General features: G+C 30.2%; 4 protein-coding genes across 9 annotated transcripts; 1 reads left to right on the top strand and 3 right to left on the bottom strand.

Moving 5' to 3' along the window:
- The first annotated feature begins 9,294 nt into the window (after positions 1 to 9,294).
- LOC112716849 (uncharacterized) lies at positions 9,295 to 11,473 on the top strand. The gene is made up of 4 exons (XM_025768871.2): positions 9,295 to 9,856; positions 10,491 to 10,709; positions 10,792 to 10,881; positions 11,096 to 11,473. Exons 1-4 carry the CDS (start codon positions 9,383 to 9,385, stop codon positions 11,312 to 11,314), a joined length of 1,002 nt encoding a protein of 333 aa, XP_025624656.1. The 5' UTR covers positions 9,295 to 9,382; the 3' UTR covers positions 11,315 to 11,473.
- LOC112718016 (blue copper protein 1a) lies at positions 11,269 to 14,025 on the bottom strand. The gene is made up of 2 exons (XM_025769931.2): positions 13,857 to 14,025; positions 11,269 to 12,224 (listed from the first exon to the last, which is right to left on the bottom strand). Exons 1-2 carry the CDS (start codon positions 14,023 to 14,025, stop codon positions 11,914 to 11,916), a joined length of 480 nt encoding a protein of 159 aa, XP_025625716.1. The 3' UTR covers positions 11,269 to 11,913.
- An 826-nt stretch (positions 14,026 to 14,851) lies between these two features.
- Positions 14,852 to 19,621, bottom strand: LOC112716847 (uncharacterized). 6 transcript variants are annotated; one of them, XM_025768867.3, is made up of 6 exons: positions 18,713 to 19,621; positions 18,404 to 18,538; positions 17,673 to 17,908; positions 16,929 to 17,568; positions 16,291 to 16,470; positions 14,852 to 15,333 (listed from the first exon to the last, which is right to left on the bottom strand). In XM_025768867.3, exons 1-6 carry the CDS (start codon positions 19,146 to 19,148, stop codon positions 15,041 to 15,043), a joined length of 1,920 nt encoding a protein of 639 aa, XP_025624652.1. In that variant the 5' UTR covers positions 19,149 to 19,621; the 3' UTR covers positions 14,852 to 15,040. The 6 variants fall into 6 exon arrangements, with proteins under 6 accessions (XP_025624652.1, XP_025624654.1, XP_025624650.1 ...); XM_025768869.3 differs by having other exon boundaries at positions 14,852 to 15,761; positions 18,713 to 19,462; XM_025768865.3 differs by having other exon boundaries at positions 14,852 to 15,435; positions 18,713 to 19,462.
- A 787-nt stretch (positions 19,622 to 20,408) lies between these two features.
- On the bottom strand, positions 20,409 to 25,511 carry LOC112716846 (5-methyltetrahydropteroyltriglutamate--homocysteine methyltransferase). Its single transcript, XM_025768864.3, has 12 exons — positions 25,264 to 25,511; positions 23,932 to 24,285; positions 23,740 to 23,827; positions 23,398 to 23,525; positions 22,913 to 23,304; positions 22,656 to 22,819; positions 22,341 to 22,421; positions 22,068 to 22,234; positions 21,882 to 21,987; positions 21,504 to 21,754; positions 21,192 to 21,393; positions 20,409 to 21,117 (listed from the first exon to the last, which is right to left on the bottom strand). Exons 1-12 carry the CDS (start codon positions 25,413 to 25,415, stop codon positions 20,755 to 20,757), a joined length of 2,448 nt encoding a protein of 815 aa, XP_025624649.1. The 5' UTR covers positions 25,416 to 25,511; the 3' UTR covers positions 20,409 to 20,754.
- Positions 25,512 to 26,589: the final 1,078 nt, after the last annotated feature.

Here is a 26,589-nt window from a genome sequence, read left to right as displayed (position 1 = left end):
GAAATGTTATTATTATTCTTTAGAAATATATTATTATTAATTCTTATCCTCGATCGTCATTAGTTCTAGGAAGTTGTCATTACAATTTTTTGTCTCCAAATTTGTGCAGTTTTCGTTCTTTTATAATTTGGACTGTTGCCTTCAGCACATCTTGAACAGCTTAATTACTCTTTATTTGTTGGAGTGGGTATTAATAATTGAGGTGAATATCTATGAACCCAACCATATTGTCACAGGATTATTGAATTTAATTCTCAACTTTCACACTTTTAAATGATAAAAGCATTTGGTTCATCTTGTTCAATTCAACTAAACCTTGGGTGGTGTGACATTTAACTCTAGTCTCCAGGGTTCTTGATTTAGGGGAGAATAGCTAGCAGGCAGGGGTATTCTTATCTTTCGTTAATGTTCTTCATATATACTTAGAACTTAGCCATAAATCATTGGATATGTTTGTTTGGAAGAAAATGATTCAAATTTTAAAAATAAGTACTGCCGTATTTGAAATAAAAAATTAGTGATCAAGTTCAAGTTTATCTAAATATGAATTTCATTTACTTTTTCTCACTATACAACTGAGCTTCATCGTATGAAATCAAGTCAGATTCAGTAGACGCTTTGAAAATTGAATAATGTAAGAGCATATACCTATCCCTAAACGCTTCAACAATGGAAAAACATAAGAGAATATAACTAATCCCAAACGCTTCAACAATTGAAAAAGGTAAGGGAATAAAACTGCACCAAAATCCAATACATGTCTCCACAACAAAAGAGCATAGCAAAATATGAATGCTTGTAGTGATGTGCTTTTCTCGTTCCCTTGGTTTGTTCTTCTTCCCTCCTCTATCTGCCGTTTGTGCAAGACCATCATCTCATCATCATCAAGTTCAGGTTCAGGCTCGGGCTCGGGCTTGGGCTCGGGCTCGGGCTTGAGATAAATTGAATTTTCAACTTCCGTTACTGACATGGTCTCTTGTTCTAACGGCACATGGTCCGGTGTGGCTGATTGGTCTTCGATTTTGTAGGAGAGTTTCAAACCGATGTGGCCTTTCATATTCTTGAATATGGACCTCTTGAGAGGGTAATATCTCAAAACTTCCTCGCCTCTCTCCATGAAATGCTTCAAGTCCAAGCAAACTTCACCAAGGTCGCCACTCCGCCGGGTTGGGCCATGCCTCTTGTCATGCTTCACCTTCACGCACATTGCAGTCTACTTAGTACTAATTTAACTTGTTTGATTCTATCAGGATGAAAATTTCACGCCACAAACATTTGTTTACAAATGGATGTATAGGGTGAAAACTCGCCTAGAGAGTTGTAGAAGTTGATAGTAGAAAATCCATTTTACATGTTAAATTAGGAGCCAGCACTTTTTAATAATTTGGCCAGCACTTAATCGTCAAAAGAAAAGTGAATAATCTCTTATCATTAAATATAATCTCACACTATTAAAAATATTAATTGATAGTTACAAAATACAAAATTTACAGATTCGCTAGCACTCCTCTTAATTTCACATAAAAACAGTTATATATATCTTTATTTTATATTTAATATTAAAACAAGCTTTTATGTGAATTAAGTCCAATCAAAATAATAAAATTTGAGTGAGAATGATATTTGTTAATATCATAAATTAAAAGATGAATTCTATTCTATTAACAAAAATAATAAAAAAATTTAGAAAATTAACTATAATATAAATCAATTAAATCAATTTTTTTTAAAAAAATTAAAATAATAAAAAAATTTATAATCGACTTATTTTTCAATTAATTGACTATAATTAGCTTTACTTCTAGCAGAACTGATATAATAAATAAGACATAGTAACACTTCAATATATTAATTCCGTTTGCACGATAATATTAAATACTTGTCATTTGGTATGAAAATAAAAATCTAAAAATTGTAGGAATAATTTTTTCTTAGTAATAAGTTATTTTGAGAATTAAATTTTAAAGTAGTTTCAAACAAATATGAAAATAATTTATCTCTATTGATAACCTTCAGGCATAAATTAGAATTCTTCTAAACAAATACGCACTTAAAAGATAAGAAAAAAAATCTAATCTGACAGTTAAGAATTTATAAAAACTAAAACATTCAATTAAAGATTTTTTTAAAAACAAATTTGGAATACACATGAGAATGTAATCTGAATATTTCGGAAGTACTTTTGTCCCACTAATAAAATTTTCTGCTTGTGAGTTGTGACTTGTGACTGACCTTGACGCTGATAACATCATTCCGCCGTCGGTTGAGTCTAAAAAATTTAACACTATTGTTGTTGGGTAAAGGTGGTTCTATCTCAAACGACAACGTTTCATTCCAGACCGGGTTCAGATCACGAACCTTGGTCTGGGTCTTGTATTCCTGGGATCCAAATCTAACCACTACGTAGGGACTAGAGCTACCAAAACCGTCCTTGGGCATAAGGTTTCGAGCGTCCAAAATTTCCACCCTCAGTTTTCGAGTTGTAACCATTATTTTGTGGTTTTTCACTTTTTCACTTTTTCTTTAATTTAAGGGAACCACTTATATTTAACTTATGGAACCATGCATGCATGCTTGAAGATATGTATTTATTGGGCAATTATTATATTTGCATGCCCTTATTTTTGTAATAATTTTTTACCATTAAATAGTTTCTAATTATTATCATTATATTATTCTGCAACAAATTACATTCTAACATCAAATATATCACTATAGATATTTTCTTCTTTTTAATTATTTTTAAAAAAGTATTTTCTATTTAATTATTTAATTATACACAAATTAATATTTAATGATTAAAATATTGCTAAATGTCAATAATTCTTCTAATCATCTAGATATTAACACATAATTTAATGATTAAATATTTATCTCCATAAATAATTAAATTATTTTTATACAAATATATAAAATTAATTTTTACTATATATTTTTAATGATTAAATCATAACTAAAATAGATATTTTAATAATCATCATGATTTTTTTATATTTATGTTAATCAATAATTCTTATAATTTTAATATAGATGTTATTTTTTAGAAAAAAATTATATATTAAATAAATAGATTTGTTATCATTTAAATAAAAAAGGAATAATTATGTGATATAATTTAAATATAATAATTTTAATTAGAAAAGAATTAATTATCTATAATATAATTCAATATATTATTCTATTAAAAAAATTAATCACATGATATAAATTGGAAATATAATGAATTAGAGATTTTATTTATAAAAAATAATCAATTATAGAAATAACTAAGATATAATGAGGTATTGATATTGGTGTGAATTTAATAGGTAAAATTAAGAAAAAAAAAACTTAATAACGTTGACACATTTTGGTGTTATTCTTTAAATCAGTTATCTCTATAGATTTATTTAAAAAAAACAATTATAATATACAATTGAAAAATTATACTGTAATTAATTTATCTGATATAATTGGAAAATTGAAATGTAATAAATTAGAGATTTTATTTCTAATGAACTAATTAAAGAATATACTCTAAATATAGTTGAAATAAATCAATTACGAGTATATATATTTAAATATGTAAAATTGAATAAAAATTTTGATGATGAGACGCACTCTCATGTGAATATTTTAATCATTTTCTTCATATATATATATATATATATATATATATATATATATATATATATATATAAAGAAAAAATCAATCCTAAAATAAAATTAAAAAAATGAGATATGTAATCAATTAAAAATTTTAATTATAAGAAATCAATTAAGGGATGTTACTACTACACTCACGCCTATTACTAATGTTAATATTGATTGGCATTTATCAATAACAAGTTTGCTGGTGGTTTTTTAATCAAGGTCGGATGATACGTATTTTAAATGTTTGTAATATAAAAAGTTTAAATATTATTTAAAATTTATTAATTTATTTGTTTAGAATATTTAATTTAGTTTGATGTATTTTAATTTTGTTTATTTAATTATTAAATTGGGCTTTATGTTTATAGATTTAGAATTTTTTTATTTTAATTTAATAAGAGGTTATATCTCATAAATTATCGTAAGGGATATTAGAAGTGTGAAAACAATTCTTATTAATTTCGTGATGAAATTATGATATAAACAAGTGAAGTTGAGTGAGTTTTTCATATCTCATTATATCAGAAAATTAGGTAGAAAATATAATGATTCTCTTTGTATTTAATTTCAATCTATCTATTTTATTTTTATTTCAATTTTAATATATATTTTTATTCAATTTAAATTCTTATATATCTTCTCGTTTATCCTCTTTTTCTTTATTAGACTAGGTCGTCGGTAAAATACCTATTCTTGTAGTGTGTAACCAATATATAATAGGAATCAAATTGTCGACATAAATGTTTGAACAGAAAGAAACAAGCAAAAAATTTGGTGATACGATGCATTTTGATTTATGTTTTTTGAATTAGTTCTCTTATATATATCTCTTTAAAGAAAGTATTAATCCTTATTTTTAGAGATGTAATAGAAAAAAAAATGTTATAATTAAATCAGATTTTACTTTATTTTTTTATAGAAAGAAACAATTAAAAAAAATAAAAAAGATATAATGTAATTATATGAATAAGATTAAGTGTAAAACATGATGATGTGATATATTATGATACATGTTTAATTTTTAAAATGTTTAATTTTAAAATGAATATTGATGTATGAATATAAAAAAAAAAAAAAGAAACTAAGGGCGAAAAAGTATTATGAAAATTTGAATTAAAAAAACGGTGAAAAAAAAAAAAATCAATACAAATAAAATCAATTAATAATTATTTTAGAATTTGACGTTAGTTGAAAATAAATATAAAAAATAAATATATAAACTAATTAAGAAATTTAATTGTAATATTCTAAATTAATTTTTTACGTTGTTAAAATTTAAATTATGTATTATACTTAGATTGAGGTTTTCGTTGGCTGAGTAAATATTAGTTGAGTAGCATTTTTGTTTCTAGAATTAATTATTGGTTGAGTAGCATTTTTGGTTTTAGAATTAATTATTGAAAACAATAGTTTATAAATTTGTTAACACTTTAACAAAGGAAATCTATATATATTATATGAATATGTATATGTGTATGTATATGATTCTATTAATGATTAAAATTATCTATTTATATTTATGCAACTTAAAATTTTGGAGGAGATTATTTACAACGTATTATTAGATAATATTGGTAAAAAAAAGTTAATAACAAGATAGTTTAATGCGGGTATTGGGTATTTACTATTTACATCGTATTAAGAAAAATTAATTTATATATATATATATATATATATATATATATATATATTAAGAAAAATTAATTTATATATATATATATATATATATATATATATGTATGAAGAAAAATTTGATGGTGATTTTGAATTAATTTTTTTATATTTATTCATTTTATAAAATAATAATATAAGTGTTTATCTTATTTAATTTACAATACTCTTATTTTAGCTATTTTATTTATAATTATATCATTGCATTGTAACATGTTAATTTTAATTTATCGTATATGAATATGTAATATAAATTTGTGTTTTCTAATCATTATTAAAAAATATTTAAACAGAAATATAATATAGAATAATAAAATATGAGTAATAAATAAGAGACTTAATTTATCTTTTTAATATTTAAATAAATGAAAATTTAAATATATATTTTTAACTATTAAAAATAAAAAGAAACATTTTTATTTATTTATAAATTTAAAAAATAACTAAAAAGATTAATTAAGATTTTTAATTATTTTTATATAAATTAAATAAATTAATAAAAAATAAATTTTAAAAATACTAATAAAACATAAACTGAATAAATACTTTTCATACATTACACGGGTATATATTATATACATTAGTTTTTATTAACTAAAATTGTTTTATTATTTGCGAATGATTCAATCTTTTCTTGTAAAGCATCAGAAAATAATTGTAAAAATATTTTGTCTTTTTCGATTAAACGAAAAATTTAATGGCCAAAAAATTAATTTGCATAAATTAATTCTATTCTTTAATAATAATATTTTTCCTGTTACTTGATAACTACGATCGAAAATTAAAAATTGCTCATATTAGTACATATATAGGATAAATATTTGGGTCTTCTATCTACATTCCAAAAATAAAAAAGTCACCTTCAAAGAAATTAAGGACAAAATGGAAAAACAAATTCAAAGGTGGAAAAGAAAACTTCTCTTTTTTAGAGGCAGACATGTTCTAATCAAAGTTGTTGGGGAGGCTATCCCAATTTATTCATTATCATGTTTCACTTTAATTAGAGAGATTCATAATATACTCTCCTAATTTTTGTGGGGTCAAAAAGATATAGAGAGAAAAATGAAATGTGTTAGTTGGGATACTATGATAAGACCAAAATTGGAAGGTGGACTAGGTTTTAAGGACCTAGGAGCTCAGAATTTGGCGCTATTAGCAAAATAATGTTAAAAAGTCGTCTCTCAATCACAATTACTCCTATATAGACTTTTCAAAGGTGAATAATTTCGATACAGTTCTATAATGAATACAGAGATTGGTGCAGTACCTTCGTGAGATAGCGTAGCATATTGGAAGGGCGTAAAGTAGTTGTTAAATAGGGGCTGATTTGGCGAGTTGGTGATGGATCCAGTATCCGAATCTTCAGCGATCATTGGCTTGTTCCTCCACATTCTTGTGTTGTCCTTGTCCCTCCATCTAAAACTTTCAATTTGCAAAATCAACCACTATTGATGGTCAATAACTTAATACTTTTTAATGCTCTCTAAAATAAACTCTAATTAGAAACATTTTTTTCGAGGATACTAGTCAAAGTGTGCTAGCAACAATAATTGGAGATGGAAAAAATAAAATTTGTTAGATTCTTCATAAAAATGGTTCGTATGAAGTGAGTACTGGATACTGTGTGACTTATGGATTCTCGCATCCTCCCATTGAATTTTACCCAGAGATTATGAGACAACGAAATTTATGGCGAGAACTGAGGAAGTTGAAAATCCCAGTGAAAATTAATATTTTTTTTTGTTGGAGGGACTTCCATGAAAAACTTATAGTGCTACAAAAACTTCATCATCGCATTCCATCGATTCAACCCATATATTCAACCCATCGCATTCCATGAAAAACTTATAGTGCTACAAATATATATTGAATCCGAGTTGAATTTTACCCCAAACCTTGAACGCCCCTAGTTTCTAACCATATTTATTTTGAAATCCTCATCCTTCGTATTAAAATATCAAAAGTTTGATGAAAAATGAACTGTACCATTGATGCAACTTTTCTCATATATAAAACCATAATTTTCTAGGTTGCATGGCTAATGATGCATGACAGTATATATCAAAGATAGAAGATTTGTCAGAATAGCATTATATTGTTCAATGGGAAACTCTCAAGGTGGGTTGGGTTTTGGAAAGGAAGAAGTGTGTACTAAAAGCTTACTTGGAAAGCATTGAGAATTATTTGAGCAAAAAAACAAACATCACATGGCACCAAGACCCACCTATACAACCTGCGTTACACATCACCATCAACTCCATTCAGAGCAAAAATTCACTTCCTCTTTACCTTTTGGACTTTGAATTCCACCCCAAAAATGTTTTGGAGGGGAGTACACTCATGACTCATGACTCCCCCCACTTTCCATTTTTGCTTATGATCCTGCCTTGCCCTTCAAGCAAGAATTGTACTTTTTGGTGACCACAAATAAAATACATAATTTTTAGTTCTAATTTATTTGCCTTGTCTTTGATTAGTTGCGCTTTTCTTTTAACTAATGTCAGGTAACTATTTTTTTTAGAAAAATCTTAAACAGCACCTTGACAATTATCTCAAAAGACAACGAGGCTTTTGACAAAAAAAATACCAACCCGATCCGTGAGATTTATTTTTGTAGGACGTATTAGTCCCTGTACCAAAAAAAAGTCAATTTTTTTTTTTTTGCACATGAGCTAATCAGTCCTAAAAAAATATCAAGGGCCGGATTTGGTGTTTTTTTTAGGCCTCATTGTCCTTTCAAGATAATTGTCAGGAACCGGATGGAGTATTCAATTTTTTTCGTTTATTTTTTTAAAATTATTTTGTTTATCTTAACTTTAGACTATAGTTATACATTTTTAATTATAAATCTTAAATTATAAACCTAAATTCTATAGTTGACTAATTAAAAGTTAGTTTTTTTATATTTTTTATTTTTATTATTTATATTTTATGTTTTTAGTATTTTATAAAAAAAATGAAAATAATAAAATATTATTTTTATTTAATTTTTTTATAAAATTATAAAATGAAAAATATTGAAATGTAAATAAAAAGACAAAGAAAGTTTTTTTTTTTGTTTTAGTCATATAAAATTTAAAAATGATATATTAATATTTATTGCTAATTTGGTTCTTTAAATGGTAACGTGGTATACCAAATGCTAATATGTGACAAGTCTTGTTAACATAATTTAGCTTGCCAGTAAGTATTGTAATTTGTCAAGTCAACATTTAGTTAATTAATAAACATCATCAGGAGACTTTTAGGGTAAAAAATAGAGGACTTTTTTCATTGCTAATAACCTTTACATATGGGATTTAGAATTTAAGGACGAAGATTAGCATTTCTTATATATGTATTTTATAGAACCAACAAACATTGTTAACAACATTTGGCACAAGTATCAAATGCTCAAAAAGTATTTTAACAAATGATTTATAAAATTTCTAAAATTAATCATATTATATGAGCACAAAAAAGTTACCGTATAAAGATATATATTTGGTATTTATAAAAAAATTTAATTATGCTGATGAAAAAAAATTGATTATTTTGTCATTACAAGTTTGATTATTTTGTTGTAAAATGTTTGTTGATTTAGAACCTAATTTTTTTTGGTAATGGGACATTTTCGTTCTAAAATATGTCCCATGCTACTTTAATGGCTGATTAGTAATACCAACTAGCTTAATTAAATTATTTTATAAAATAAAGCAAAAAAAAAGATAAATAAGTCTTTAATATTTTAATTCGAAGATATATAAGTTTTTTATTAATTAAAATATAAAAATATTCTTGATTTTTTAAAATACGAGATATTTAAATTCTTTCGTCCAAAATATATAAGGACAAATTGATCTTCCGAAAGAATTTAGATGTCCGCATTTTAAAAAATAAAAAATATTTTATATTTTTAATTAATAAAAAATTTATTTATCTTTGAAATAAAAAAATTAGAAATATTTTTGTCGTTTAATAAAATAGGAAGTCATGTGTCAAAAAAAAAGGAACTCATGTTTGTTTAAATAGGAGTCAATTGTAGTCTCTCCCTAAAATCTCTGTTTCTTTCTCTCTCTGTCTCTCTGATCTCTCTCATATGGCTACCAACATTCTAACCTTCTCAAACCACAATTTGGAGTTTGATTCCAAGAAGATTCAAGACTCTTTGGTGGGTTTGAGGCAACAACTGAATCCATCTTCTCTTGCTGGATTAAGCCTACTTGAAAGGCAACAACTAAGGGAAACCTACAAAGCAGAGTATGGTGAAGACTTAATAAGTCACTTCCAAAGATATTATAATGAAGAAGATGATGGGTTGAAATCATCATCAATGAAATGTTCTTTGTGTGCTTTGTCCTTGTGGATTCTTGACCCACATGAAAGAGATGCAGTTATAGCCAGAGAAGCTCTTCAACAAGAAGATGAGATCAATTTCAAGGCTCTTGTGGAAATTTTTGTGGGCAGAAAATCAAGTCATGTTCTCCTTATCACACAAGCATATAACAAAAGGTTTAGAAGGCTTTTGGATCAAGACATTATCAATTTGGACCCTCCAAGTCCATTTCAGAAGGTATGCCTCTGTTTTGAGTCTTGTAGAGACTACACTCAAATCATTCATGCAAGTTATCCATTGTTTTATGTTAAAAACTCCAGTGCATTCAACTTCACCTGAAGTTGATAGTTGAGAGTCGTTAGATGAAAATTTAGTCAAACCAGTCAAATCATCTAACGGTTCTCAACTATCAACTTCATGTGAAATCAACTACACTTGAGTTTCCACCTTGTTCTATTTATAAATCTAAGGAAATGATTTTTTTTTAAACAAATTTTGTTTGATTATTTTTTATTATTATTTCTAGACATATAACCATTCATGTGTCTATTTTTATCCGTTTTAAGTTTTAAAAAAAAATAATTTGATGATATAATATTAAAACTTCTCAAAAGAAAAATTCAAAAACAAATAAAAATTAGAGATATAATTATTCGTAATTTCGTACGTATATTTTATGAGAAGTAATTTTATGAGAATTATTATAACAATAAAACTACATACAAATATGTCTTAGAAAATTCTATAATATAATATTTAAAAGACAAAATTATTCATAAAAGATTCAAAAATGATTCATTATTAGATAAAATTTTGGTTTTTTTTTATGGTTACTGGTTGGAGTGATAAATATTTGAGTAAATTATTACAGATTCTGGTGGCATTAGCTGCATCACACAAAGCACATAAAGCAGATGTGAGCCAACATATATCTAAGTGCGATGCAAGGAGGCTTTATGAAACTGGTGAGGGAAGCTTAGGAGCTGCAGATGAAGCTGTTGTTCTTGAAATCCTAAGCAAGAGAAGCATTCCCCAGTTGAAGCTAACATTTTCCAGTTACAAACGCATTTATGGCCATGACTACACAAAAGTACTATTAGCTAGCCAACACAATTTCCTACAAAATTTTATTTAATTGATTATTTGAATTAATTGAATTGGTTTTCTATTAGGCCATCAAGAGGGGAGAGTATGGGCAATTTGGTGAAGCTCTAATTGTGGTTGTGAAATGTATTTATAATCCAGCATGCTATTATGCAAAGGTAACCCCCCTTCTCCCCTGTACCACCCCCATATGTTAATGTTGTAAGCGTTAGAATCTCGTCAAATTAGTCTCTCATTGAAAAAAAAATAAAAAATTTATAAAATGAGAGACTCATCAACTTAATATCTTTAATATTTTGAGTTGAAAATAGTGTATTTTATTTTATATTCTCATGGTCGAATTATTTAAAATCTTTAAAATTTTATTGACAGTCACTGCATAGAAGCATGAAAGGGGGAAGAAGAGGCATAGAAACATTGGCACGAACATTGATAAGTAGGGTTGAGGTGGACATGGATGACATCAACAATGTTTTCAAGGAAAAGTATGGCAAGGACCTTCCTCATTTTCTTCATGAAGCCATTCCATCCGGTCACTACAGAGATTTTCTAGTTACCTTGGCCACCAGATGTAATAATAATAATAATTAAAAGTTTCTTCTTCTTAAGTATATATACAATTCCAAATTTTCCTATACTGAAAACTGCAAAATAATTGGTTTTATATTAAACAGGTTGCTTTTGTAATTAAGTGGCTTGAATTGTAGTGCATGATTGACGAATGCCAGTATATAGTATAATTTTGAAGCACGGAATGATAGTTCAATCGTTTAATTATATCTATTTTATTAGATAATTATTTATAATAAATATAAAAAAATTATTTATTTATATGTTAATATATAATTAAATATATATTTTTTAATTTACATTAACAGTACATTAAACTATATATATGTGTATGTAAAAAAACGAATAGATTAATTCAATTTTCTCCTTTGTATATGGTTTATTATTTTTTATAATAAATATAAAAAATAATAACATGATTCATTTTATCTGTAATATATATTATAATCAAAGTATCTAGTATATATGATAATTAAAAAATAAATCTCATTTAAGATTAAAAAAAAGAACAACTAAATAAAAAACATGGTTAAACCACTAACATTAAAACTAGAAGCACATACATCTGAAACCGTTACTTTCCATAACAAGCAACGAAGACAAAGAACCTCAAACTAATCTCAGACGAATAAAATGGCAGCAATGGCAAGAGTTGCAGCAATGTAGAACGACGACGACGGCAAAGAATGAGGAGCACCAGAAGTAGGAGCAGGTGCAGGAGCAGCAGATCCGACATTGATGAGTAGTTTCATCTGACGGTTAACACAGTGGTCGCTCTTTCCACAGATGTACCACTTCCTTCCTTCGGTTTCCAGTGAAATGAAATCATGACCTGAGGAAAATGGCTCTGTGTCGTTTGGAACGGTGCATGAGTTAAAGAGTGTACCATTCACTTTGAACACATTGTGCTTCTTCTTGTCGTATTTGAACACTACACAACAAGTGCTAAAAGAGTAAGCTTCCATTATTTAAGCCACCTTATAGTAAATTTTGTCCTTTAAATTTTTTTGGACGAGTGTTTTTATGAAATGGTATTAAAATTTTATATTTAAAAAATAAGTACCGTTAAGAAATTAATGGTCTAAGTGTACAATGGACTATTGAGTTACAAAATGAACATCACTTATACTATTAAGAATAACCATCCGACTACTAGGATAATATGAGAAAATTCCATTCCCCTCCCCTGCGAGATGCTAAAATGACACTTCCTTCCCCTCTATTTTATAAATGTACACTTCCCTCCCTTCTAAATTTTAAAAAATTCCATCTTTAATCTATTTTAAACTTTTTGTGTTAACGAATGTTAACTTTAACCATTTTTTAAGAAAAAATAAATTATTTAAAAAAAACATATTAACAAAAATTTTATTTTTTATAATTAAATTTTGTTTACCAAAATACCCTTTAGTAAATTATTCTTTTATTGATTAAATTGTATTTTTTAAAAAATTTAATAATTATATTTTTTTTTCTAAAATATCCTTCAATAATTTTTTAATTATTAAATTATAATTTTACCAAAATTTTCGTTAATAATTTTTTTTATATTTTACTATTAATTTTTCGATATCTATATGTATTATTTTAACATTAAATAAAAAATTTTACTAAAATTATTTTTCAATATCAATATATATTAATTGTTATTATATTAACAGTGGTAAAATTTTTTTATTTAATATGAAAATAATATATATTGATATCAAAAAATTAATAGTAAATATAAAAATAATTGTTAAAAAAAATTTTGGTAAAATTACAATTTAATAATTAAAAAATTATTGAAGGGTAGGTATCTTAGAAAAAAATAATTTAATTATTATTTTTTTTAAAGTATTTTAATAAAAATACAATTTAATCAATAAAAAAAATTTATTAAAAGGTATTTTGGTAAGTAAAATTTAATGATAAAAAATAAAATTTTTGCTAACGGGTATTTTTTCAAAAAATAATTTATTTTTTCTTAAAAAATGGATAAAATTAATATTAGTTAACATAAAAAATTTAAAACGAATTAAAGAGGAGGTTTTTTAAAAGTTAGAAATGAGGAGAATGTACATTTATAAAATAGAGGGGAGGGAAGTGTCATTTTAGCATCTCGTAAGGGAGGGGAGTGAAATTTTCTCTAAATATTTCAGGTTATAAAATCACTCATCTCAAAAGTTTAAATTGATTTTGGAGTTTACCAAAGACTTTTCGGATCTAAAGTTCTAATACCATGTAATGATACCACTTATCCCAAAAGTTTCAACTGATTGGAAAAGATAACATTAATATTTATATCTCTAATAATTCCTAAATCTCCATTATACACATTGTACAAATATTTCATTAGCTCCCTATACTTTTTTTAAAAAAATTTAAAATTTATATTATCTTTTTTTATTAGTTTAAATTTTTAAAATAAATAATTTTATGATAAATTTAATTTAAAAGATTTTTTAATAAATTTTAATTATTATTTATATTTAAATATAAATATATATTATTTTATTTATTTTTAATTTATATTTTATATGAATAATTTATCTAGTAGTTGAATTTTTTTTACTAAACATACCGAGGCGGTCACCGACGTGGAAATCTTTATCATGTGCCCACTGTGTGTAATTGAAATCAAGAGACCATCCCTTGTCATCACCCACAACGTAATCAGTTGCTGTACCGACCGACCAAAGCAAACCCATGGAGACAACAATCAAGGCTAAGCGAGCTGATGATGACGCCATTTAATCTTAATTAATTAAGCTAGATGAAAAAAGAAGCTAATAATATTAAGTACCGAAAATTCTCAAACAATGTTTCTTTTAACCATAATAATTAGTGTTCATATTGATAAATAGCTAGCTAGCTACGAGTTTGCATTTTCTGGCTGATCAATATATATAGGATGTAGTATGGTGTCATGGTGATATTAGAATGTTGATGAAGGCAACATTTGATGAAAAGTAGAAAATAATATAAGAAAGTGGAGGAACCGGCATAGGGCGGCTTCTTCCGCAACTGAGGGAGGGTGAAAGCAAGAACATTGGTTTACACGATGGGAAACAATTTTATATTTAATCAAGATGTGAACAGTTGCAGGCGCTAGAAAATAAGAATGTGCAAATGGCACATATGAGGAATATAAGAAGAGATATAATATATATTATATGTCAACGCTTGAAAAATAAGGTGTTTATTGCAATTTAATTTAATTTAATGTTTAAAAAATATTGGACTTTCATTAAAATCGGGATAGCAAAAATGGATACACTGCTCAAAGAAATTAGATACAAACTATTCTTCTGTTTTCACTTAACGAGCAACTACAATCATGATTAGAATATTGATCTAATTAGATTGATATTATAACAATACTCTCCAGTTATACTAGACCTTAAGGATTTATAGGAATTTTCTCTGGATAAAATTTGAATGATCAGATTAAAACCAAGAAACTTTTTTAGAGCACTTGCACCAAAATTTGTAGGATCCCTGTAGCTGAGTTTTTGTGTTTAGTGGAAAAAATATTGAGGCCAATGATATGATAAGTTTTGCATGATAAAAGACATCTTAAAAAAGTTCTTTTTTTTCATTATATTCAAAGTATTAGTTACGCCCTTTAAAGTTCTTTTCATCTAAAGATTTGATCCCCCAAATTTGATAAATAGCATGGTCTTGCCAAACACAATCCATTTCAGACTCGCAAAACTATGATACACATTACAAGCAAGTCTGCAGATTCTTCTACCAATTTAGTTCTCAATGGGAATATTCGTAAGCAGCCCATTTGTCATCACTAATTGGCATCAAAGTGCCACCTCCTTCAACTTCCATATTAGTCTCCCGCGAGTAAACTACCATCCTTTTTCTGGGTCCTGGGGAGCTTGATGCAGTGGAAGGCATATTGTTTGTGTTGGAAGCCACATTCTTGCTGTCTGAGAGTGAAGGTGTGGCTGCAGCCGCCTTGACAACTGATGAGAAAGAGTCCTTCATGCTGCCATTTGCACATCCAGATGCAGAGGAGGACCCTTTCTTCTTTGTAACAACGGGCTCTGGAGATGGAATGGCAGTGCATGGGTTAGCACAAACTCTTCTCTTCTTTTCTTTTATTTTTTTGGTCAGAGAGTTACAGCAAACTTTAACACATTGTTTTTCTGTGTCAAATGAACTTATCAATGAATTACGCACAATAAATCAACTGAATCGGTTTATCCCTGAAAACTAGGAAAAGCGAAAACAACAAAATCCTATTTATCATATTTTCTATTTTTTCTTCGCAAAATTATAAATATAGTAAACATCGAAAATAATAAAGGAAATCAATCATGCCCTTATGTAGCTACAGGTCACTGTACAAAGGCGAAAAATCTGTCATTATAGGTGGCAAAAGGCACTAAAGCTATTAGCACAACATTTCCAAACATCAACAGTGGGAGGCCAGAAACTGCAGCATCCTCAAGGATTCTTATGCTTAGCGCTCCTGGAAATTGTCCAAAACCTTTCTTAAATTGAGTGCAGCATATCGTCCACCATATGATGGACAAACCAAGACAGTTTTAATAGATGTTTAGAAAGCAACCTTTTGCTGTCTTTGAAGTGATAAGCTAGACATTGAACTAATTAATTGAATTGGGTGAAGTTCTGATCTAAAAAGACCTACAATAACACTAAAAGCAGGACTTTCTAAGAGCATATTGGATTCTGTTTACTACTGTATTTGCAACCAAGTGAAAAACCATTGCAAACTTACCAATTCGTTGTTGTCCCAAAAAAGGCTAATGGCAGTTTAGTTATTTAATAGATTGACTATAATGATCTTACCTTGAATTCTTAATTCTTTATCATTAACATTATGATCTAACTTATATATTCTCGAATGCTAAAGAATATAGTATTTGGCCTTAAGATACCAGAGAATTTACAAAATTCAGGAAAGCTTCTGAGATTTCCCACAATCTTGTTTCAGAAAAGGGCAGCGAGTAAGAATGAAAATAGTTTTGAGGACTTACCCTTACTTTTGTTAGGTTGGCTTGATGAGATTACTCCAGGAATTACAGGATAGTTTGGATTAGCATGATGCTGGAATTCAGTTTGGACAGTTGAATCTGAGCAGTCAGGCAATGACTCAGGTTCAGGAGCTTTCTGCGGATGATCTAACAAAGGGAGTAAAGAACTCTGCTCTGACTTGCCTGATCAAAACACCAAGCAGAAATAAAACAACCAGCATTTCAGAGTAAATACCAAGATACCAGGCGCTTGCACCTTAATAAAAATATAATAATAGTAACAATACAAATTCTTTGGCGAATTTTGTGCTTTACAGGTTCCAAATATTCTATATAGTCACATTTATTTGGAGTTAAATGCAAAAAATAATTAAAAAAATAAACAACTAAAGCAGAGTTCCCTGCCTCAGTTGGTTTAATGGAATATGCAGCTCATTTAATCCTCCTCTTGCTGCTTATCTATTTTCTATGGCTAGATTCAGAGGGTTCTACATGTAATATGCAGCAAGAGTAGGAACCTAAGTTGTGTAGAAGTTCACTTATTGCATTTCAATGATGATCAGTCCTCAGCATCCATAGGTCAATAAATATTCAGATCCATATTTATGGACATATTATAAAATGGAAAACTATGAAACTACCTTTTCGTTCTTTTAAAGTGGTGTATGCAACCTTTGCTGCACTAATCTCTGCTTGTTTCTTGGTTTTGGCTTCTTGTCCAGTGAAAACCTCTCCTTCAACTTCCACGTGTGAAATAAATGTGGGAATATGAGCCTCGCCAGATCTTTCTTTTAAAGTGGTGTATGCAACATTTGCTGCACTAATCTCTGCCTGTTTCTTGATTTTGGCTTCTTGTCCTGTGAAAACCTCCCCTTCAACTTCCACGTGTGAAATAAATGTCGGAATATGAGCCTCGCTAGATCTTTCTTTTAAAGTGCTGTATGCAACCTTTACTGCACTAATCTCTGCCTGTTTCTTGGTTTTGGCTTCTTGTCCAGTGAAAACCTCCCCCTCAACTTCCACGTGTGAAATAAATGTCGGAATATGAGCCTCGCCAGATCTTTCTTTTAAAGTGGTGTATGCAACCTTTGCTGCACTAATCTCTGCCTGTTTCTTGGTTTTGGCTTCTTGTCCAGTAAAAACCTCCCCTTCAACTTCCACGTGTGAAATAAATATCGGAATATGAGCCTCGCCAAATCTTTCTGTATTATAAGCAGGCAGGCTAAATCCTTCCTTTTGGACCAATTCTTGTAAAAGGTTCTTGTATAACACGGAATTATCCTGAATTTTTTCAGAAATCATATCAATGCAAGCAGCATTAAGAAAAAGAATTAAGATGTTATACAAGAAATTTCAATAAATGGCTACAAGTGATTAAGACTAACCTCTTGAAATCCTCCCGACAATAATGACAATAAAGCAACTTCAGCTGCTGCATGTTCAGCATCCTTCAATTTAGAAAAGGCGGTAGGACATTCGTAGGTCTGTCCATCAATTGTGACTTTGCACTTGAAACGCATGGCATGAGGAGGGCCCTCCCACTCGGAAGTGTACACCGGTAACGGTAGGTTTTGCTTTTGAGCATAGTTTTGTAGTTGATTCTTGTACAAGTGTGCCATACCTGTAACAAATACAACGGGAAGAGAATATAACAACAAAACTTCTAAATTAAAATATGTGTATATATGGAATACCAACTATATCAAACCATGAGTGTCATACAAGAAAATGGATCATGAAATATACCTAATCAAAATAGACAACTACAGCTAAAGTCTTTTTCCTAGAATGACAAATTAGAATTTATACAACTTAACAAGTATCAACAAAAAAGATATAAACCACAAATTTTGGTCCACCATTCAATCATACACTCACATGCATAAATATATACATAACTAAATAGATACAATACTAACAAGAATTGTCAAATCACAATTCAAATTTCGTACCACATGCAAACTTGTGAATCATTCATCATTTTGGATCATTAAATTGAGAAAAGAAAGAACCTATGGAAATAATTTTAGCATATAAGCATGCTAAACAAATTAAATGTCAAACTAATCAAACAAACTAACAATAAAAGGAAGCGGAGAAAGAGCAGTTAACTCACTTTTCCGATCTGCTGTTGTCACGGTATCTCTAGCAGCTGTAACAGGGCCAGTTATCTGAGAAATTTGGCATCCTCCTTCTAATTTCTGTGGCAACACTTTACTTGTGGGTAGTATGTTGTTGATACCAGGGGTACCTGAAATATACCAAAATCAATCTCATTTTAACAATGTTCAATAAGATCTTATCCATGCATCTTCAATTCAAACAAGTACAAAATCAGATAATTTCAGTGAGGAAAAAACCAATTCATTATCAGAATCACTGATTTGATATCACAAATGTTTGAGAATGCAAAGAAAAGACGTACAGTGAGGCGAAGGAGCCGATGAAGCAGCGGAATGAGCAAAGAGAGAAGGATGCTGCGGGAAAGAAGAGAGTCCCGGGAAGAGGGTGGGTTGGGGGAAAGAATCCAAGCCTGGGAGAGTAGGAGTGCCGGTGATTGGAATGTTGTTGGGCTTGGGCTTGGGCCTAAGCATGAGCCTGGGCTTTGGGGGGAAAGGAGGAGGGGAAGGGTTTATGACGGAGGGCTGTTGGGAAGAGAGATGCTCGAAGGCGAGCATAGCGGCATTGTTCTGAGCTTCCTTCGAATTCCGGCACGGTGACGGCGTCTCGTAACGGATTCCGTTAACAGTGACGGCGGCAGTGAAGCGAGGGTTATGATCGGGGCCGTCTCTGGTGGTTTCGTAATCCGGCAAGTTCCATGACCTCTTCTGGCACAATTCTTGCACCTTCGTTTTGTACATTTCGTATTGTGGGTGTGCGGTGCCTTCTTTCTGAATTCTGATTCCAAATTATTCTTTTGTCACTCTATTTTAGTGTTTTATTATGGAAGTGCTACTGTTACCTACCTCCGCCTCACGTGCTTCCGCTGCAGCATCAGGAATCTCTCAGGTTCAATTGTTCAGGGTAGAGTCTTCATGCTGACTTTCTTAGAAATCTGTATGGTGTCTGCATCTAAGGGATTAGATTTGGTACAGAACAGGAAATTTCCTTAATTGATTAATGGAAGAATTACTACTTCGTACGAATTTTGGCACCGGAAATACCAACACTTTGACCATTTTATACTTACTAGTAAGAAAGTTTTATATTCTATTGGTCCCCTATCATGAAAATTTTTCTTTTTTTTTTTTGGTTAATAAAATTTGATTTTTATTTTTTGGTTTAAGAGTAAAATTTTAAAATTGTCAGTTTTACACCCAAATAAGGAGTACTCTTTTGGTAACTATGAATTTTTTGTCTAAAGTAGAAAAAAGAATTCTCAAATAAAATTAAAATTTTAAAAATTAAACCAATCATTAAATTAATAAAATTAAAAACTCAAAGTTCAATTGAGATTCATCTAAAGTTAAATTGAATATAATAAAATAATATATTTTATATATAATCTAAAAAACAATTTTTTTGTGATTTATTATTTTAAATTGATTAAATATTAATGTTTTTATGATTTATTATTTTAATAAGTTCTTTTAGTTTTTTACGATATCCTCCATTCCCATAAGCCAAAAAGGCAAATGGATTGCTATATGTTTTGATAGGTTCTTTGTCAAGGGATTTTTACTTTGCATAGACTGGTTTGGCAGGCCGATTTTCGATTAACTTTTTACATTAAAATAGTTACACTTGATATAATAGAATAACCGAATTTTTTTATAATAATCGATCTGCTCATCATAGGTCGGACTAACAACTGAATAGTTGTAAGAGAATAAAAGGATGTTTTGGGACATTGTTGATACCAAATAATAATATACACTAATTCTTATTTAAACCGGATTATACATCGATAATGTTTGTAACCATAACAGTGAACAGTATCTCTATCTAAATTATATAATTACATGGGTAATAAGGCAAAGAGGTAGAATGATTCTAATTCTTTCTCTTATATTTTTGAAAATATAGCTGGAATAAACATTGATTTGATAGTCGGAGTATTTTCTGCATGTACACACTCTGAAGCATTACTTGATATCATCTACCAAGGCGAAGTTCAGGGATACCAAAACAATAACATAATTTTTTTTTTTATAAACTGAAGCTTTCATATTCTTCTCTCAAGATTGGTGAACAAGGCTACATCGGAATCCAATTATACTGGATGGAACAAAACTAATAGCTGCGATTGCATATCAATAAAGATTGAGCAATGCTAAAAAAATACAAAATGTTTATCTAGCAGTATAAGGCTCGGTGGGGAAGGGGGAAGAATTGCTCAGAGCATCCCCAAACTAAGCACCTAAAACTTTTATAAACTAAAAACTCGGTTATTTCAACACACACAAAACAGCAAATATAAGCAGAACCATCTCTGTTGGCTACTGATACTCTCCTTTCCTACAGTGTTCACTTGCCAAGCTGCTTGCGGATGACCTTAGTAGCTTCAACCATGTTTGTGAGTGCAGGCTTCACCTCCGGGTACTTGCGGGTCTTGAGCCCGCAGTCAGGGTTGACCCACAAAATGTCCTTCTCAAGCACTGCAAGCATCTTGTTGATCCTCTCAGCAATTTCTTCCGTTGGTGGTATTCTTGGGGAGTGAATGTCATACACCCCAGGTCCAATTCCAGCTCCATACTTCACTCCTTCTCTGAACACTGATAGTAGCTTCTCATCTGAACGTGAGTTCTCAATGGTGATCACATCAGCATCCATATCAATGATTGAGTGGATGATGTCATTGAAGTTTGAGTAGCACATGTGGGTGTGGATCTGCCAAATATATACAAGATTATTGAATGTAGAAGAAAAATAGAAAACAGAACAAATCTGTAATTGGGACCTACCTGAGTAGTATCTTGCACACCAATATTGGTGATCCTGAAGGAATGAACTGCCCACTTCAAGTAATCGGCTTGCTCCGACTTCCTCAACGGCAAACCTTCTCTCAAAGCAGCCTCATCAATTTGGATAACAGTAATACCTGCCTTTTCAAGGTCTTCTACTTCATCCTTGATAGCCAAGGCAATCTGATAGGTAGTCTCGGATCTGTAGATGAATTTTTAAACCATCTTAGGACTAACAACATGCTGATTCCAAGTTATTTCCATTTTCCTGAATGTATTTGAAGTTTATTCTTTTAGGCCTTGGGTATATACCTTGGCTGATCATTACGAACAAAAGACCAGTTGAGAATAGTGACGGGGCCAGTAAGCATTCCCTTCATTGGACGCTTGGTCATGCTCTGTGCAGCTGATGACCAGAAAACGGTCATTGGTTTTGGGCGGCTCACATCACCGTAGATGATTGGTGGCTTCACACAACGGGATCCATAAGACTGCACCCACCCATTTACAGTAAAGGCAAAGCCTGAGAGTTGCTCACCAAAGTACTCAACCATATCATTCCTCTGCAACAAAAGAGATCAGTAATTAGTGGAAGCCTAATTGGAATTGGAAACATCGCATTATGGTTAGAAAGTATAGGAAGAGCATGATATTCTTCAGAAAGAGAGAGATGAAGAATATAGAACGGACCTCAGGCTCCCCATGTACCAGGACATCAATGTCAAGCTCTTCTTGAAGTTCAACAACTTTGCGGATTTCCTCCTTAATTGCTTTAACATATTCATCCTCAGAGATCCTGAAAAGTAGAATATTAGTCAATAAATAAAAAAGGGCATACTCAAATAAACAAGTCTGGATACTCTAAGCATATGTTACTTGTTGGCCTTGTATTCTCGGCGCACCCTCCTCAGTTCTACAGTCTGAGGGAAGGATCCAATCGTGGTGGTCGGAAGGATTGGAAGGTTAAGCTTCTTTTGCTGAGCATCCAGTCTAGCAGTGACATTCGTAGCACGGCGATGGTCAGAACCCTTCAAAGCAGCAGCCTGAGAGGGAAAGGAAAGAAGTCATAAGTAATGAGAATAAATTTCACCAGAGTCAACTAAACAAAAATGAGCATCAGAACCGAAACAACAAAACATAAGCACTCACAGCTTTCTGAACATCTGCGTTAGTCACTCTTGGAGAAGACTTTCTTGAAGCCAGAGCTGAAGCATTAGAAGAAAAGAAGGCCTGGAAAGGAAACCACAAGAAGATGATTACATGAATGACGTAGCATTAGGGAGAGAAAAAAAGTAAAACAAAAACAACTTGGAAGAGAGATAACAATTTCATTTTGCTGTGAATATTTGTAGTTTCTGCAACAAAGAAGCTACAATTTTATGGGCTACAAATATCATCCAGTTATTTAAAAACTTATCATGTCTAATCACTAATGTGAACTGCAGTAAGTAGAATGAACGTTACCTCATCCATTTGACCAGACAATGCTTTAGCCAACGCATTTACTTCAACAACTTTTTGGGCAGCAAAAGCCAGCCATGATTTGATCTCATTATCCAACTTGGTCTCATTAACAAGATCAACAGCAGTATGAAGAAGTGAGCAAGAGCTGGACACAACAAGATTATCTGCACACCATTTAGAAAATAAGGATATCATATGACTATATTAACTGCAGAGGTCTCCCAAAATTTTGCATAGAATGTGTAATTGTGATATACCTTTACCCACAATGCCCTCAAGACTCTTTAATGTATTCAAAGAAGCAGATAGATCATTAGCCCAAATGTTCCTTCCATCAACCACTCCAGCAAAGAGGTGCTTTCCACTAGGAAATCCACCCTTAATCAAATCAAGAGTCTTAGTTCCTCGGACTAAATCGAATCCAAATGCTGTGACGCCACTTAGAGATGTGAGGGTCTTGTAAGCCTCAGCGGGCACGTCAGCAAAGTAAGTCTCAATAAGTACATTTAATCCAGATAAAGCAGACGCAAATTCTGAGTATGCTGTAGTAAATGCTTGCAATTCTTTTGACTCAAGATCTAAGACGAGGGCAGGTTCATCAAATTGAATCCATGAAGCACCAGCTGCCTTAAGATCAGCCACAACCTCCCTGAGTTCATAGTTATAAGCAAGTTAGAGAAATAACATGAATATAATCACGAAGGTATAAAATTTAATAGCTGTATGCAAGTTAAATCATTACTTGTAGACTGCAAGGACTTTCGGGAGAAGAGAAAGAAGACAAAAGGATTTATCAACACCCTTGGCAGGTTTAGAGAGCAACAAGTATGTTACCGGACCAACAAGGACTGGAACTGTATCTACTCCAAGCTGCAAAAGAAATTAAGTATTCAATATTGTAATGAACTACGTTACGTAGAACAAAAAGTTGGCACATGAAAGATGGAATTAACCAAAAACAAAAAGAAATTTACTTATAGCAATAATCTCAAAATCTCTGCTTAAGTAAGCTCCCAATACCTAACCTAACGTTTCCAAGTGATAAATAGTCAATGAGAATAATTTTAATACAAATAATACATACTGCCTTGGCCTCCTTGTACTCGTCTACTGCCTTGTGGGAAGCGTAAGTGAAGTTCATATCAGGTCCCAATTCAGGGACAATAAAGTGGCTGGATCAATGCACATATACAACAGATCAGAATTCTGATCAATAAAACTATGGCATCACGAAAAAGCAAACAACAAAAAGTAATAGCCATTATTCATCACTTACTAGTTGGTGTCGAACCACTTGGTCATCTCCATAGCAGGCACTGAGGCATTACCTCTAGCCATGGAGAAGTAGGTATCAAACCCAATCTCTCCACCACTCCAACCATATCTGGGTGGAACGGCGCCAAGCAAGGCACTGGTGTCGAGCATGTGATCATACCATGAGAAAGTGTTGCTGGGGATGTACTTGATCCCAGCATCTGCCATCTGCTTCCAGATGGATGCCTTTAGATCAGCAGCCACCTTCCTCAAATCCTCGGCGCTGCTCTTCCCCTCCCAGAATGACTCCAAAGCAAACTTTAGCTCTCTCTTTGGGCCCATGCGAGGATATCCAACAATATGGGATGCCATTGTTCTGGTACATCAGGACAGAATATGCAACCAAATCTCAGTTGTTTATGTGTGAAACTTTACAAAATTAACACAACATAAGAAGTTTACATAAGCTAACAGCAAAAATTGCAGATAATTGAAGAAAATAAAGCAGATACAACCATAATCCGCACCAAGGTCTCAATAGAATAGCATAAACAGCAAAAACACAATATTGAAACACAGTTACCAAGAGTGAACTTGGATTTAAAACCATAAAGTCATTCAAATTAAATTGACTAGTCACATGTGTTATGATTTTGTAGAGGGATATTAGGAATGCTCAAATCTATTTTATTTTTTAACACATACATAATTAGTTTAAATTCTTATAACATATTCACCTACAAACAGAACATGCACATACAGGATAAAGAAATTAAGAACAAAAAAACTCAATAATCATAAGCTTCTATTTATTTTTCAAGGTTACATATCAGTTGGAGGTTATTCAATTATGAGAGCCCAAAATTATGATCTTTTAAATTGGTTGCAAAAAATTCAACAAAATGATACACAGAATCCATTTCCTTACAACAAATCATGTTCATAAATTACAATGTTTGAAAACAACACTGTTGAATTACTATCATTATTATTACTAATTAAGCCATGAAAATTGAAGTGTAAGAAATGAATTTGGGAGAGCAAAAGCTATGGTTAGATCTATAGATTAAAAACAATTCAAATAATCACCGAATCGGAACCACAAAATATCTTGCAGAATCGAAAAGAATGGGGCGCATGCATGTAAGCGTTAACATTTACCAGGATTACAACAATAACAATAAGAATGAACGAATGTGTTATCAAGTGAATATAAGAAACCAAAAAAAAATGTAGTTAGTTAGAAAAGAGAAGAAAAAGAAGCTTAAGGAAGGTGAAGAGCGTGTAATGAAGGGATATTTAATGGGGGAAAATGGAGTTTGATGAACGAAGGAGAGGGAGTGTCGTATCGTACCCTTGAATTGTGGGAGTTGTAGAGACCAATTCTTTGTTTGTGTGTGTGAAGAAGAGAGAAGAGCGCCACGAGTGAGGAGTGATCTTCGACGTATTTATAACAAATTTTTGTGACCAACTAACATACCAAACCGCCACCGTTTTCAGATTCATTACAGAAACAATTCAATTCAGATTTCAGAATGTGAAAACAAAACACTACTGCCTCTTAACAACATTTTGCATTATCTTTCACCTAACTATTTCTACAACACAAATATCTGATATATCAAATGGAATATAAAGTTAGTAAGATAATAAATAATAAGTATAATTTTGAATTATTTCTGTAGTGAAAAAAATATTCTCAAATAATTTAAAAACGTATTAATAATATTTTATCATAATTAAATATATATTTTGTTAATGAAAAAAACATGACATATCTCACTTGTTAACGTCTGATTCTCACTTGTCAATTGTCATATATGAAATTTCATTTATCACATCACTCTTTTTTGTTAACATAAAATAAAATATATATTTTTGTCACATTTTTAAATAATTTAAAAATATTTTTATTAATAACAAAATTTAGAGATTTTTTTAGCGACAAAATAATTCAGATGTATTTTTGTTGTTTACCCAAAAAATAAATATTTAATCACTTTTAACTTAAAATAATAAAACTTACAATAAAAGTTATAAATTTAATGATGTTATTTTAAAGTTTCTACAGGTATTTTTTCCATTAAATGTGTTTCTATTTAATAACCTAATCAATTATTAATATAAAGTATTTAACTATTCATTGTGTTTAATAATATTTTAAAACTAAATAAATTATAAGTTTTATATTTAAAAAAATTAAAACAACTAATAACAGACATTAATATAGCAAAAAAATGTATATTTTCTGCTCAAAACAAAAACCATCCAGCTGAGTGAACTTGATAACAACTTGCAAGAATTTGGTAAGGGACTAAACTGTGAGAAAAAATAGCACAATTCTTTCTTCATTTACTCTTTGAACAATAAGATAGTTTTAAAGAAATTTTCTAATCATTCTCCTAATTATTTTTTAAGTAAGTTGTGGTACGTCAAGCGTTTGGTAAGGGACTAAACTGTCTCCGTGGTTGGTGATTGAAGAAGTTGGTGATGAATCAGTGATGGCCGATGGGTCACCTCCCTCGCTTATTTATTTATTTATTTTATTATTATTATTATTATTATTATTATTATTATTATTATTATTATTATTATTATTATTATTATTATTATTATTATTATTATTATTATTATTATTATTATACTTGGCTGTTTGCTGTTTTTTTTTAATTCACCACCC

The sequence above is a fragment of the Arachis hypogaea genome, chromosome 10 (assembly GCF_003086295.3).
Source record: "Arachis hypogaea cultivar Tifrunner chromosome 10, arahy.Tifrunner.gnm2.J5K5, whole genome shotgun sequence".
Lineage (NCBI taxonomy): Eukaryota > Viridiplantae > Streptophyta > Magnoliopsida > Fabales > Fabaceae > Arachis > Arachis hypogaea.
The sequence above is the reverse complement of the archived record's forward strand: the minus strand, read 5'-3'. Positions and strand labels throughout refer to the sequence as shown.